This window comes from Manis javanica, chromosome 10 (genome assembly GCF_040802235.1).
Source record: "Manis javanica isolate MJ-LG chromosome 10, MJ_LKY, whole genome shotgun sequence".
NCBI lineage: Eukaryota > Metazoa > Chordata > Mammalia > Pholidota > Manidae > Manis > Manis javanica.
In genome coordinates, this window is record NC_133165.1 from 105,684,776 (window position 1) to 105,699,865 (window position 15,090).

The window sequence follows — 15,090 nt, forward strand, 5'->3', positions numbered from 1 at the left end:
CTGTATGACCATGGACAGCATCTCTGAATGTTTATTTTCTCATTGTTAAAATGGCAATAATTATTGTATCAACCTTACAGGATTGTGTGGATTTAAAGGGAATCTTCCCATAAATCTCCTAGTACCATGGGTGCCACCATGATTTTTTAGTAAGTGGAGACAAGAAGAAGAGGCGTGCCAGTGCCCGAGGCAGCAGGAACACAGCCAGACTGCCACCCTTCCAGGAAGATAATGATGGTGAACGCTGAGGTTTAAGGAGTGCTTACTATGCCAGAGCCATGGGTCTAAGGGCTTTATAAGCACTGGCTCATTTCAGTCTCACAAAACCTAATGGGACGGACATTACCATCACCATCATTCCCACCTAGTGGAGGAAGCCACCAAACCAGATCTGAGAAACGCCTTGCTCTTAACTGTGACCCCCCATGGCAGAGGCAATCACAGGCTTGGGGAAAAGAGTCCATTGGGCCAAATGTAATGCAGCTTGTAGAATGTAGGATGGAGTGTAGACTATGACACAGAAATATACCTATGTCACGTTGGTATGATGTTGACCCCCCTTGTTGAGGAGGGGAGGGGCAAGTGGAAAGGGGTTGACCTAAGTACCCCTGGCAGTGAGTGGAGGCTGTACAATGACATATGAAACAAACTGTAGGTTGGCACTGTGCTGCAGTTGGTAAACCTGTTCCCCAGGGGCTACAGGTTAATGGTTCTGCAATGGTGCAGCGATTGAACAAATAAGTAAATGGCTGGCAGATGGTGGGAGGCAGGTTTTTCCCTGTTGGACTGGGAGGTTAGACATGAGCAATCTGGGAAGGGCAAAACACATCATGTGGTCCTAGATGAAAGTCTGAGATATCAGTATGAACTCTATGAAGTTTTAGAGGGAGCTGGATATATATAGAAATCATTACGGATATGTGCGTACACATGGGTGAAGACACACACATCTATTTCCTAGCTCTGTCTGCGGAGAGGGCCTGGAAACAATGCCGCCCCTGTAGCAACAAGCACAAAGGCCGAGGGCAGGGCAGGAAGTGGGCCAGAGAGGAGGCTGAATGGCAGGGCGGAGAGGGCGCTCTACCCTGAGGTCTGACATGATCCCCCTCCCTTGGAAGAGGGCCAACCCAGGGTCCAGGAAACGCCATAACTAATGACAAATTGGAGCTGTCAGGGCAGAAAGGCTCAGCAGAAAGGATTGGCAATGAGGTAATCCCCAAGAAGAGAAACTGGGACAAGGTGTCGTCAATGTCAAGTGGAAACGCTAACAATGAGGAGAGGAGGGAAATGATATCATGACAGATGGTGGCAGTGTCAGGAATGCACTGGAATGTTCCTCAACTCAGAGGGGGTGGGGAGGAGGTGGTCTTGGCACCCTGAGGGCATCTGAGAGCAGCGACAAGTCTGGCCAGGCTCATGGGTGGAAGACAGAGATTGGCAAGGCAGGGCAGAGTATTCACTGAGAAGGGGCTCCATCCCTTTCCTGGGAATCTTTCCCAGTGCCCCTGGGAATGGCAGGGTTGGGTAGCTGCATGGCCTGAAAAGCCTAAAACCACCATGTAGCCCTTTATGGCAAAGGTGTGCGGACCCTGGTAAATCTTTGCAATCCAGGTAGTAGCAAAGCAACCCTAGGTAATACATACATGGATGCTTATGGCTGTGATCAATAACAACTTTATTTACGGAAACAGGTGGCAGCTGGATTCGGCCTGTGGGCTGTGGTTTGCTGACCCTGACCTACAGCACAAGCTCCACCACACAGAAGCATATAGAGAGACTTCCAGCTGTGCAGGGCCAGCTGTTGCCGTGGTCAAATGCTGAGCCATGCACGCAGTCACCGCTCTGTAAATGCTTGGCACCGGCTGGTTCTCTGGGGTCTCATCATTTCAAGAAGAACCAACATCATTACAATGTGGGAGACAGAGAGGCCACGGAGCAGATAGGACGTCTCTGAAGACTGAGCCCTCCTACCCATTCAAGGACTTCCACTCGGCCTTATGATCGCAGCTCAAGCCCGAGTCATCCCTTGCCCGGACCACCCCTGGGGGGAATGTGTGCTGGATTTTCTAACGTCCAATCCTTTTTCCTTAGTCACAGCACCTCTCTCTCCACTGAGGATGACCCTGCTCATATTGCATGTCATCTTGGTGGGACTTTTCATACTGGTTCTTCAGCTTTTCTCTAACCAATAAGCATGTGAACAAAGTTGGACTAATCAGCATGGTTTCCATGGAATCACCATCTTGAGTTAAGCACTAAAAATGATTCACACAGATTTATTTCCCAATGGCAGTGCCATGAAGATCATCTATTACTTCTGGCTGCCCAGATCCCTGGGGTTGCCTGGCATCCTAATATCTTTGAAATTGATAGTTTAGTGGTTTTGTTTGTTTTTAGAGTTGCTGATCATGCATGGTTCCTAATAAATTTCCTTTTAAAACCTCCATCCAATTAGTCAGATGTGGTTTCTGTTGCTTGCAGCTGGAGAAATCTGATGTAATCTCCAAACTGGTCTTATTATTTCCAGAGAGACCCCTTTGCGGCCCTGGCCCCAGAGCCATATTTTTGTAAATACAGGTCAGATCATGCCACTTCTCTGCTCAGAAGAGAACAAAAGAAAATCTAAAACCCGCAGAAAGGCATTCCAGGCCCTCCTTGACTCATCCCCAAGTTTCTCCTTCAGTTTTGTTTCCTATGACACACACGCCTTATACATTTGAAGTTCCCCCAAACATGCCGAGCACCTTTCTTCCTCTGGGGAAAAGAGTCTTTGTTTGGATAGATTTCTACCCTGGGAAAAGCCATGAGGGAAGGCCAGCATTCAGCCATGCTGACCAGAGAAGAGGGGCATGGCAGGACTCAGCAAGGGAGAAGAGCGGTGTGCTATGGGGCCTCTGCCCTGGGCTGGAGGGCACAGGGCCGGACACCCACCTCTGACCTCTGACCCCCCCACCCTTCCTCCCAGCTCCCAGCCCTGGCCCAGGCACTCACATGTAGGCCTTGTAGTTGGATCCGATTTTCTGGATGCGAATGTCATACTTGGAGTCGATGAAGGCCTCAGTGGTGGCGTAGGTCTTGGCCATAGCCACCATGCTGGTGATGTCCTGGTAGTCATGCTGATTTTCTACTTTGATCTGTGTGGGAGGATGAGGGGTGAGTGCCACCCACCCAGGTTCTACCTCCCCAATGCCAGGATGCAGTGCTCCAACTACAGTGATCTTGAGAAGGCTGCACCTAGCAGGAGAGACAGACACTGGAAGCAAGTCATCCCACGGCGTATTTTTAGAAGAGGAGCATTCCCTTGGGTCGTCAAGGGGACCTTTATGGGAGAGGTGCGCTCCAGACAGGGTTTGGAAGAATAAATACAATTTCCAGGTGGAGTACGGAGCAGCCACATTCACTGGAGAGGATGGAGGGCGGAGGAAGCAGAGGCAGGGGAGGTGACACAGGGAGGGGACAGGCACGTGGTTCAGACTGACCGACAGGGCAGGAGGGTGAGGGACAGCTGAAAGGGTTGCCAGGGAACCAATAGAGGGCCTCAAAAGCATTGTAAGAGGTTAGAATTTTAGCCTGAAGGCTCTGGAAAGCCACTAGAAGAAGAAGAGGAATTTACATAAGGAAGTGGCCTAATTTGTATTTTAGAAAAATCACTCAAGCAGTCGTAGAGAGGTTTGACTAGAGGTGGGTGGCATGGGATAGAGAGAGACCAGTTAGAAAGAAGCGTGTGTGTGGTGTGTGTATGTGGAGTGTGTGTGAGTGTGGAGTTTGTGGGAGATGTGTGTGTGGTTTGTGCTGTGTTTGCATGTGCGCTGTGTCTTGCATGTGTGGTGTTATATGTGGTGCTGTGTGTGCAGGCTGTGTGTGTGTGTGTGTGTGTGCGCGTGCACGCGCACATGCACTGGACAAGGCCAGCTGTGCTCAGCCAAAGGCCTGGGGAAGAAACGACACTGTTTACTGCACTGAGGCCAGGAATACGGGGTGGTGCCCTAGGGTCAGGGAGCGGCCTCAGGAGAGCTTCAGAGGCCAAGCACAGGGGATGAGGCCAAGGCTCCATGGTAGTGATCTCAAGGCAGGACAGAGGCCGACTCCCAGTGGCTGTGGACAGCTGGGCAGGCTGTCCCCTCCTGTCATGCCACTAGGCAGCAGAGGGGTTCTGATGCTGGGCCAGAGGACAGCAGAGCCCAGACCCCCTGGCGGAGCTGGGTGGGTGCTGGGCAGCCTGTGAGGTAGGCTGTCCTGCCCTTCTGACCCCTCCCATTCCTTTCCTGCCTCCCTTCCAGGCTCAGCAGGGCCCTGACAACTCCATCTCTCCATGGCGATGCCCACCCACCTCTGCCCCAGCTTCCCAACTTACAAAGCATCTTCACAGCTCTCCCGTGGGACCTAAACCAGGCGGCGAGGCAGGCAGAGTGGGCAGTATTACGGCCAACAGATGCGGAAACTGAGATTTCGTGCCTTGTCCCAGGTCACATAGCAGCAAAGCACAGAGCTGGGCATGGAACTCAGGACTCCAAAAGCCAGGCTGCTCTCTGAGCCATCCACGGGGCATGGATGAGTGTCCGCCTGGTGTTCCACCCAACAGATGGTGAACAATCCTGGGGACAGAGGCTTGGCAAACCCCCACTCTCCTGGCTCTGTGAGAGTCCCAGCTTCTCAGTGATGACTGAGTCCTTCTTTGTAGAGAAAATAAAGGTGACCAGGCAAAAGTTCTCTATTTTCCATTCCTTTCCAAGCCATCAGTTTTCCCTCTTCTTCCTCCTAGTGTCAGTGGTCAGCATGCTCTTCCTTTGTTGAACTCATGGCAAACATACCCTTTGTTCTAGGTCTTCTAACTCTGACCACTTGATGTCCCTTTCTCCTTCACCTGAGCATCTGGAGTCTCAGCTAAAGATTTGTTCCAGACTCTCTTACAGGGAGATGTGGCCAACTCTCCAAGTCTGTGGTTGGACATGTGACCATGTTTTAGCCAGTAGGCTGATGTGAGCAGATGTGGGGCCTGGACTTCCAGGCCTGCTCTTAAAAGGGAATGCTTTTCCTCTTCCTACTGGCTGGAGTGGGGACCATCTCTGACCTTGTGGCTGAAAAGCAATACCCCAGGAATGGGTGGTCCACAGAATGGAAGGATCCTGGGTCCTTGAAACCAAGAAGGCTCCACACTGGCCCTAGGCTGCCTTTAACAAGCCAGCTATGTGACAGCAAAAGCCCTGGTTTGTTGAAGCCACCTTAGGTCTTTGTTACACAGCTGAACTTTGCTCCAATTTTTATAGGAGCCTGAAGTGAATATTTGTTGAGTACAGCATGCATGCATTCATTTATTCACAGAACAGAGAAACAGCAAAGAAAGTGTAGAAGTAGGGGTAATTAGGGGTCAGTCTAACCTCAGTTTGTGAATCTTTTCCGGTGTTTTGCGGGGGTGCTCGTCCTGCCCCCTCCAGGAGTGGGGGTGACCCAGGGCTCTTCCAAAACTCCAGCAGAGGCCCTGGCCCAGCATTCCTAGCAGGGTTATGTTCTTTTCCTTTCAGAGGACCCCCAAATTATATAAAGTCTGGACCCCATAAAACCCAGCACCTCCTATGTCGATCTCCTATTAGCCTGCCAGCTTCTTGAGGCACACCTACTTCTTCCTCCTAGTGTAGGAGGAAACCTGATGGCTTGGAAATGCCAGACAATGTGCCTTGTTCCCATTTGTGACCCCGGTGCCTGGCACACCACAGATGCTCCAAATGCGTTTGCTGGGCCGAATTTAAGAAGGATGGAGAAAGATCAGCTCATAACTCAAGAGCAGGCAGGGGAATGGCAGCAGAGGGGTTCTGATGCTAGGCCAGAGGACAGCAGAGCCCAGACCCCCTGGCGGAGCTGGGTGGGTGCTGGGCAGCCTGTGCGGTAGGCTGTCCTGCCCTTCTGACCCCTCCCATTCCTTTCCTGCCTCCCTTCCAGGCTCAGCAGGGCCCTGACAACTCCATCTCTCCATGGCGATGCCCACCCACCTCTGCCCCAGCTTCCCAACTTACAAAGCAAAACTACCAGAGTTTGGGAAAGGCAAGGAAAACGTGTCTCAGGGAAACTTATCTTTTATAAGGTATTTTCTGTAAACGTTTGGCCTGGATTCTACACTCCAGAGGTTTAGAGCCTCCATCATGAGAACCTGATGAGGTCAGGGACTCTGAAGAAGGGGGCAGGTGGCCTGGACCCGGGGTGGGTGGGCGCTGGAGGGGCTGTGGCCTGGTTCTCAGGCATAAAGGGCAGGTGGGATGAGAGGGTATCGAGGACGGGCAGCAGGGGGGTGCTGAGATGGCTGCTGGCCCGGGGAGTCTTGGCACTCTGCTTTACTTACTAGCTGGAAACCCCTCCAAGAATTCACAAAGACAAGCTGACAACAGGAAGCCCTAAATGAGCTGTGACTCAAGATACCCCGTGTGCTGCTCTGGGGACCTGTCCCGGGGCCACTGGGAGGTCCCTGACTCTGGAGACCCACAGCCACCACCCGCCCTGTCCCTCCTCCCAGAGTCCTGACCCTTGACCCTTCTCTCCCTCCTTCCTCGGTCCTCTCTCCCCACAGCTTGGCCTTCTCTCATCATTTCTTTGTGCTTTCAATGCCAGTGGTCTCCTCTTTGTCTCTTTCCCTCTTCCTTCTTCCTGTTGGCTCATTTTCTTCTCTCTTCGTCCTCAGTTTCCCCCTGTCACCTCGTCCCCTCCTTGGTCTTCTCTGACCCTTCCCCTTCCTCCTGCCATTTCTCCATCCCTGCTTCTCCTCCCTCCCCTCACTGGATTCCATTCCTTTGCCCACACTCTTCTCCTCTCCTGTGCCTTGAGTTGCTTTACTTCCGGTGTGTGTGTGTGTGTGTGTGTGTGTGTGTGTGTGTGTGTGTGTGTGTGTTCCTGTGCACGTGGGCATGTGTACTTGGGCCTGAGGCTGAGCAGGCAGCAAGGAGAGGGGATAGAATACCATCCTGCATCTCCTCAATGACATTCACCTCGGGGGTCTCCTCTTAATTTCCAGCCTGGGACGGCAGGGTCATTTTGACATCCTCACTAGACTGTCCGCTATTTGCTTCAGTGCCTCCAACAACAGGGAGCTCATTACTGGGTGCGGCAGCTCCTTCCACTTTGGGGGAACTTGTTCCCCTGTCCAGCGAGGGTGAAGGAACGGTGCCAGCAGGTGAGTCTCAGCCCTCAGCCTTGTGTCTGCTCTTCATCCATTCAAAGACAGTCACCCAGGTGTGCCCAGGTAACTCTGTTCTTTAGACCACCCTAACATAAGCTGGTTCCTGACCCTTTACTACCTTGAACTGCTCTCATTTGACAACCTCTTAAACTACGCAGTACCCCAAATTACACACCATACTCCAGTTGGTTTTCACCAGCTGAGACTGGATAAAAGCATCTTTATCTGGAACACATCTGGCATAATCCTGCCTCAGGGCCTTTGTGCTTGCTGTTCCTTGCCTGCAGGGATCACACCTTCACTTCATGCAGGTATCTGCTCCAGCATGATCTTCTCTGAGCTGTCTTCCTGAACTATCACGTGAAGTCACTCCTTCCACCCAGCACTCCTTATCCACCTGACCCTGCTTCATTTTCTCCATCACTTCCACCACCAGTCCACACCATTATCTAACTGTTACCTTCCTTCCCTGCCATTCCATGAGAATGTCAGCTCTGCAAGAGCACTGCTGTATTTCAAACACCCAGAACAGCACCCAGGGAACAACAGGTGACTGATATATTTAATGATTAAGTAAGCAAACCTAAGTATTTACAGATACATACTGAGAACCCTTTATGCCCAGATAATGACCAATTGTTTTTCCAGATACTATGCTGGAGGCTGGGGATGCAATAGGCAACGAGAGATTTATGATTCTTATCTAAATGGAGCTTCGAGCCTATTAATTATCATCTCCTATTAATGTTAGCATTTCTAAGATGCAAATGGAGCTTGTTCTAAGCTAGCCTCTTCAGCTCACTTTTAAACATGAGGTCCTGAGAGTCCACGTCTCTCCGAGCTTGGACCTGAGGGGTTTTAACCCCAGAGCAGGACCTTCCATTTATCCCCCATGAAGAAGCTCTCACGTTGCTTTGCTTTTATCTTCCAATATTGACTCTGTCATCTAACCTGTTAACTGTCCCTGCCAGCTCCATGTCATTCATGATTCTGGTGCACCCTTCCTATCCCCAACCCCAGCTGTTTGTCCTTATTTAGGTTATTTCTTGGAGCTTTAGTTTCCTTCTCTGATAAATATGATGATAACAACTACCTTGTAGGATTCGGATGGTTTTTACATGAAATTATAATGAATGTCCAAGGACCTACCTAGCATAGTGTCTGGAACCTACCAGGTGCTCAATAAAAGTTGGCTCTGTTTAGTTGGATAATTGTTGAGATTCTTTGCTTACATTGAACCATCAATCAACACTTTTTTTTATAGTTATTGACACAATTTTCATCTACCTCTTGTATAATCATCCAAATTGATGAGAAAAGTCCTTTTTAGATGAAGTCCAGCTAATAAATGCAGAAGGAGTAAGAGAATTAGAACATCAATCCCTTTGCAACAGTCATCCTAATGCAATGATGGATCTAGGCAACAGTGATCAACGCCAAGGCCATTGGCAAAGGCTGCTGGGGAGCTTCCCCATGTGTGGGTGAGGCAGACGACACCCAAACTCACAGATCAAGCTCAAATCTCAAGACAGACAGCCGGGCATGCTTATGTCTACGGAACAGCACCCAGCGCAAAAGACACACCCACGGTCAGCCATGAAGTAGTCTTGCCTAAACCCAAAACCTGCATCAGCTCAAGTCTCTACATCCAACCGCCAGCTTGTAGGAAATGCAGACAAGAGAGGAACACCAGGGATCTGTAAACAGCCAAATCCAGAATGTAGGAAATTCTACAAGAAAATGACTTGTTTTCTTTCAACAAATAAATGAAGACAAGAGAAAAAAGCAGAGGGAAGGAAACTGTCATAGATCAAAAGAGACTGATGTCCTACCAGCCATGTGAAGGATGGAGGCCTTGTTTGGACACAAGGACAGCCAATTGATTTACAGGGAACTATTGAACACTGACTATGTACTAGATGGTATTAAAGAATTATTAACAAATTTTTAAGTGTAATAATGATACTTGGCTTTGTTCAAGGAGAAAAAAAGAAGTCCTTAGGTATTTGAAATACATACTAAAATATTTACCATTATGTGGCATCTGAGATTTGCTTAAAAATATCCAGTGATCCATGGAGAGATTAAGTAGATGAGTGGCTGCCAAGAGCTGAGGGAAAGGGGGCACAGGGAGGGGGTGATGTTGGCCATGGTTCCACCTTGGCAATGAACTAAGCACCCCCTGCATTTTATATTTTAGAAGGGCCTATTTTATAGTATGAGAATTGGATTTCATCTTAAAAAAAAAAGAAAAAAAGAAAAAAAATTGTATCCAGTGGTGTTGTAAAGGAAGTACAGAGGAGTATATAAAACAAGATTGACCATCACTGAATAATGGTTGAATTTGGGTGATTGATACATGGGCATACAGTTCATCATTTTCTCTTCTTTTGTGTCTATTTGAAATCTTCCACAATAAAAGGTTTAGAAAAGAAAGACAAATAAGGGTGAGGACATAAAATTTTGCTTAGAGTGAGGTTAAAAGTACATGAGAGTGATGCTTGGCTATAGATGTGACCCTTTTTGGTTGAGTCTGTTGCAGGAAAAGAAACTGGTCAGTGACACAATTCAGTCCCCTTAGAGGAAAAGGAGTCAGGTGCCTAAGAGAATCACAACCATTCTTGGAATTACAATCAGTTTGACTCCTGGGCTCCTCCTATAGAGGACAGTGTGACATGTAACAAATGTTGATAATGCTCTCTGGTGAGTGGATGTTTCTTCTAATATCCTCTAGTATGGGCTCCTGTACTCATGTCATCTCTTTAAGGCATGATTCAAAGAAAGCAGTTTGCAGATAGCTAAATACAACATAATCCAATGATCACTTTGGGTAATTTTTTATAGTTTACTTTTTCTTTGAAAAACTACTATATATATATATATACACATATATATAGGAAGAAAGCCAAAGATATAAAAAGGAGATCCAATAAAAAGTATCTTTTTCATTTTAAACCCCTAGTCTCCTGCTGATAAGATTTCTTTGTACTCTTTTGGAAATAGTCTATGAATATAATAATGTAAGAGGATATCAGCTGTGTCTCTTCCTGGCTGTGATAGGTTCATTTCAAGTGTCAACTTGGTTGAGCTGTGGTGCCCAGATATTAGGTTGAACATTATTCTGGATGCTTCTGTGAGGGGTTTTGGATGAGATTTACATTTAAATCATGGAGGGTGGGTAAAGCAGATTGCCCTCCATAATCGGAGTGAGCCTCCAATCCATTGAAGGTTTGAGAGACCTCTTCAGAACAAGAGGGAGTTCTGCAGGAGACAGCCGTCAGACTTGAACCGCACCCCTGGCTCCTGTCTGGCTCTTCAGTCTGCCAGCCTACTCTGCAGAATTTCGACTTGCCAGTCCCCATCATCATCGGAGACAATTCCTTAAAATAAACCTCTTTCCCTCTCTATATCCACTTCTTATGGCTTCTGTTTCTCTGGACAACAATGATGAATGCCATGAGTCAGTCAGAGCTGAAGCAACGAGACTAGGATGCTACCTCTCAAAGTGAGCTGCGGCAGAGACCACGATGGCCAAGCACTGGTGAAGACTCACCCACATTGACATAAGAAGGTTGGCTTGCTGCAGATCAGAGATTTTGAGATGATGATATTTTGGAAAAAGTTGTGCTCACTACTGCATTTGATACATCTGGTAAGAACTTCAGGGAGACCCTCAGCAAGGCTGATATGTGTCTGAGCAGCAAGGCAGGCTTGGTGCACCGGTGCGGACTCCTTCCCAGGCCATCTGCAGCTTTGCTTTATCTAAGCCAAGATGATGATTAACAGTGAGCTGAGCATCCTGGCCTTTGGTTCATCTAATCCAATCCCAGAATGTGGGCGCTTCCCGGGGACCCCAGGTGGGCTGTGTGGGAGAGAGGCCAGCCTTGAGCCATTTAAAATCCTGCTTGTGGGGAGCAGTGGCTGAAGGACACTGCCACCTCCACTGCTACCTCCCTGGTCCAATTCACCATCATCCCTCATTGGACCCTGGCAATCATCTCCTTTTAAAATTCCTCTTGTGCAAGCCGAACCTCAGACTCATTTCCTCACATCTCTGGGCAGGGGACCAAGGCATCAGTATTTCTGGGAGGCCCACAGGCAGCTGTGTGCCGCTCAGGTTGAAAAGCACGACCCTGTGTGATCTGGTTGCTGGTGATTGCTTTTTTTGCACTCAGCCAAATGTGTCCTTGCCTCACTGCCTTTGAACTTGTTACTCCCTCTGCTTGGAACAATTTCCCCACATACCTTCTCATGGCTGGTTTCTTCAGGTCTCAGCCCAGAGGATGCCTTCGTGGATGCTTTTCCAACCAACCTGATGTAAACCAGCTCTTTTTCCTGCCCACTCTGGGAAATCTCTACTGAATTACCCTGGTTCATTGTTATTACATTTTTTTCTTGCCATCTTTGACTATCTGAAATTTCTGATCTGCTAATGTGTTTACTGTCTCCCTCCTCCGCTAAAATGTAAGCCAAGAAGACCAGGAACCTCCTGTGTCTCTCCAGTGAGACAATATAATGGAGCGTTTAAGAGCGTAAGCTCAAACTGCAGCTCCATCACGTGTTAGCTGTGTGGCTTCGGGGAAGGTACTTGGCGGCTGTATTTCACTCTCCTTATTAGCAGCATGTGGACAACTTGTTGATATAAAGTAGCCATTCCACATCAGATGAGGATAACTTGCTGGACTGTGTTTGAGCATTAAGTGGGGGCACTACATGCAAATTGTCTAGAGGAGTGCTTGGCTCAGTACAAGCATTCAGTAAGTGTTCCCTGTCAGCATCACCTTTCTCTCTTATACCTTGAACACCCAGCATAGTGCTTGGCACCCAGATTCAACAAACATCTGCTGTATGAATGAAGGGGCCGCTCATGGTAATAGATGGGTGAAGAGAGCCTAGGTAGAGGGAAAAGGTCATACAATGGGCCTGAGGCTGATGCTGCCTGTTGGAAAGGGACTCGTAAACATTAACAGAAAACTGAGCCTTCACATCTTCTTATGGAAGCTGAGGTCTAACGGGGATTCAGGCTAGAAGATGGGTGATCCTATTTACCCTTAGAGGTGAACACAGGGAATGGGGCCAAGATCCTTCTCAGGAAATGGTTTGAGATCAACCCTAATACAGAGACACATGAGCAACTGAAGCCCGCTGCCCTGTTTCAGTGGCCTAGAAAACATTTACCGGCAAGTGTGACCTGTGGCTCACCCCGGCCAAGTCCCCCTCTGTCCAGTTCCCACGGAAGGCCCAGTTTGGAACATGCTCCTTCCTGGTACGATGGGCCGCACAAACTTGTTTTCAAACAAAGATAATGACATGAGGCAATTTACTGAGCCAGGTTATTTATGAATTAGCTAAAAGCTGGGAGGATATTTACCAAAAATAATAACCAGAGCTTCAGAACACTTGTTCTGTGGCCTCTCTTTCTGGCAATAATTAGCTGGCAGAGCCAGCTGGGTAGTCAAGGCCACTCCTAGTCTGAGATAATAAAACTATAACCCTGGCACAGAAATGGATGCTTGTTTTTCTGTTTTTATAACAGGAGGGCATGTGTCCAGCTCATTCCGCAGTGGTATAGGCTCATTAAGAAACTGGTGAGAGGGGGTGAAGAGAGATGAGCGAAATCTGTTTTACCTCCCAGTAAATTTTTACTGGTTTTGCAGCTCCTAGGATTCTCAAGGCAGGGTGAAGTCTAGGTTCTGTGCATATATCATTCAGGTCAGCCCTTGCTCCCAGAGTGTAGCTCAGCATCAATTCATGAGCTCAACATCGAAAGCTTAAAAGAGGGAAATGGGAGTTGTAAATAACCTAATGTAGAAGTTCCCAAACTTTCTGGGTTTATAGCTCCTATCCTCGAATTATTTCATGGCATTCCTAGGCCAAAAGAAATATGAAGCAGCTTCACTGACTAAGTAGCTAGAGGTACATCGCCCTGTAAGTATTTATGTCTCAACAACTTGGTAATTGCTTGAAAAGAATACACATAGTATTTTTATTTCATCGTAAGTAACTACGGTTACTTCCTAATAGGATGTTTGTGCTTCTTGGTACCCCACAAATTCCCAAACCTTAGAATCAGATCCGACATCATCACCCACATTTCCTGTTCCACACTGGTTTTTGTGTGGTACTTGCTTTTCAGCAGCAGCACCACCAAAATCCCAGCTTTGCAAGGATGCGACGTCATTGAAAGGAGCGTGTTGTAATCTAATGTCGCAACTGTGAAGTACTTCAGCTAGTGATTTGCATGGTGTCCCACGCAGATGTCGAGAATTGCTGTTTCCCTTGGAAATGTAAAATAGACCGTGCTGCCTCAGGGCATCCGTGCCTTGGGTGGTGGGCCTAGGATTATTACTCCTGGCGCTCACCCCTAGCAGTAAATTACAGAAACGTCTGGGGCAGCATCCCTGGCAAAAGGCCCGCCTCCTCATGGAAAATGTAGGCCTGGGAACCCCACAGGGCGGAAGATCCTGTAAACCAATCTGCACTTTAAACCAGTCCCTCCTTTAGGAAAATTAAGAGGACATTACTCTCTTTAAGATGGCATAAAGTCATCTAGAGATTGATTCATGAGGGCCATGCTCTTAGCACTGCCGTGGGCTGGTCAGCGAGAGTAAGCTCACTCATTAGACTAGTCCTCAACTATTCTATCTGAAATAAAATAACAATGTCGTCCAAGTGCTGTATTAAACAAATAATTAAGGCACAGTCCCTGTCACTGAGAAGTTCACAGTCTGAGGGACAGACACATACACGAACAGACAATTCAACAGAGGGTGGCCAGTACCAAGACAGAGGTTGGCACAGGATGCCCGGGCATGCGGCCAGGACCCGATCCACCACCTCCAGGGGTGGGGGCAAGGGAAGGTTTCCAGAAGAGGAGATGGATTCTGCCCCAGCCTTCTTTGTAGTGATTCTGGAAGGGAGGGTGAATTTAATCAAAGCTTCTCTTCCCTTTTAAATCACAAAATAACAATTCACAGCAGGTGTTGTTATGGGACTTTACATATCTCAGTGTTTTCCCACTCATTCTTTCGAGCTACCTGCCTATGTTTTAATGGGCACTAACTATGTGCTAGGAACTATACCACCCAGCATACATATATTATCTCTATTCATCTCCAAAAACAATCTGCAGAGCTTCTGGCCATGATGTACCAAACCCTATCTCTGTGAATAACTAACTATAAAAGTGGAAAAAATGTAAGAGGCAACTGTTTTGAGGCGGTGGAAAGTAGGCCGTACAAGGCTGCAACCCCTGACAGGGAGCAAATTCAGAAGGTGAGCCCGTGGAGGCCTGGCCCCTTGGCGGGCTGCCCCTCATGCCCCTCTGCACACCCCCCGTGCTAATGGTCTCCTGGTCTCCTGGCCTCCTGGCACTTCTAAACAACACAGCCCTTCCCTGCCTTTGGGCTTTTGCATGTGCTGTTTTCTCTCCCTGGAAGGTTCTTCCCTCTTGTTCCTTGGCTCATTCTCATTCTTCACGTCTTTGTTTAAACGTCACCACCTCAGAAGTGTTCTCTGAGAACTCTATCATATGCTGTTCTTTCTTTTAACAATCTGTCCTTCTCCTGCCTAGTACTGAGTACAGTTTACAACTGTATTTATTTGTTCACTTACTCACTGTCTACACCCAGTGTCTAGCACAGCACAAAGCACAAAGTGGGTGCTCAGTAAAGAGCTGTTGAATATAGGAAGGATGCATGAGATTGTCCCCTCCCCTTCCCTGGGGAGGGGGGGGCAGGGAGTCAGGAGGAAGACGGGGAGAGAGGAAATTCCTCCTCTTCTTTTATAAAAGTTACTGAAACCCAGAGAGCTTGTAGGGCAGCCCTGAGAAGCCTTCTTGAAGGATTTGGGACTCAAAGACATGTATGTCTACTTGGTAAATCCCCCCAATAACCCTGATGGGAAGATACTGTCCCCATCATTTC

General features: G+C 48.1%; 1 protein-coding gene across 3 annotated transcripts in view; it reads right to left on the reverse strand.

The window, feature by feature from the left end:
* SYN3 (synapsin III) overlaps positions 1-15,090 on the reverse strand; it is a 443,027-nt gene that overhangs the window by 24,998 nt on the left and 402,939 nt on the right. For all 3 annotated transcript variants that reach the window (XM_017652294.3, XM_017652295.3, XM_017652297.3), the window contains exon 8: positions 2,992-3,134. In XM_017652294.3, the coding sequence (XP_017507783.3) occupies positions 2,992-3,134 (143 nt within the window). The remainder of the gene's footprint in view (positions 1-2,991; positions 3,135-15,090) is intronic.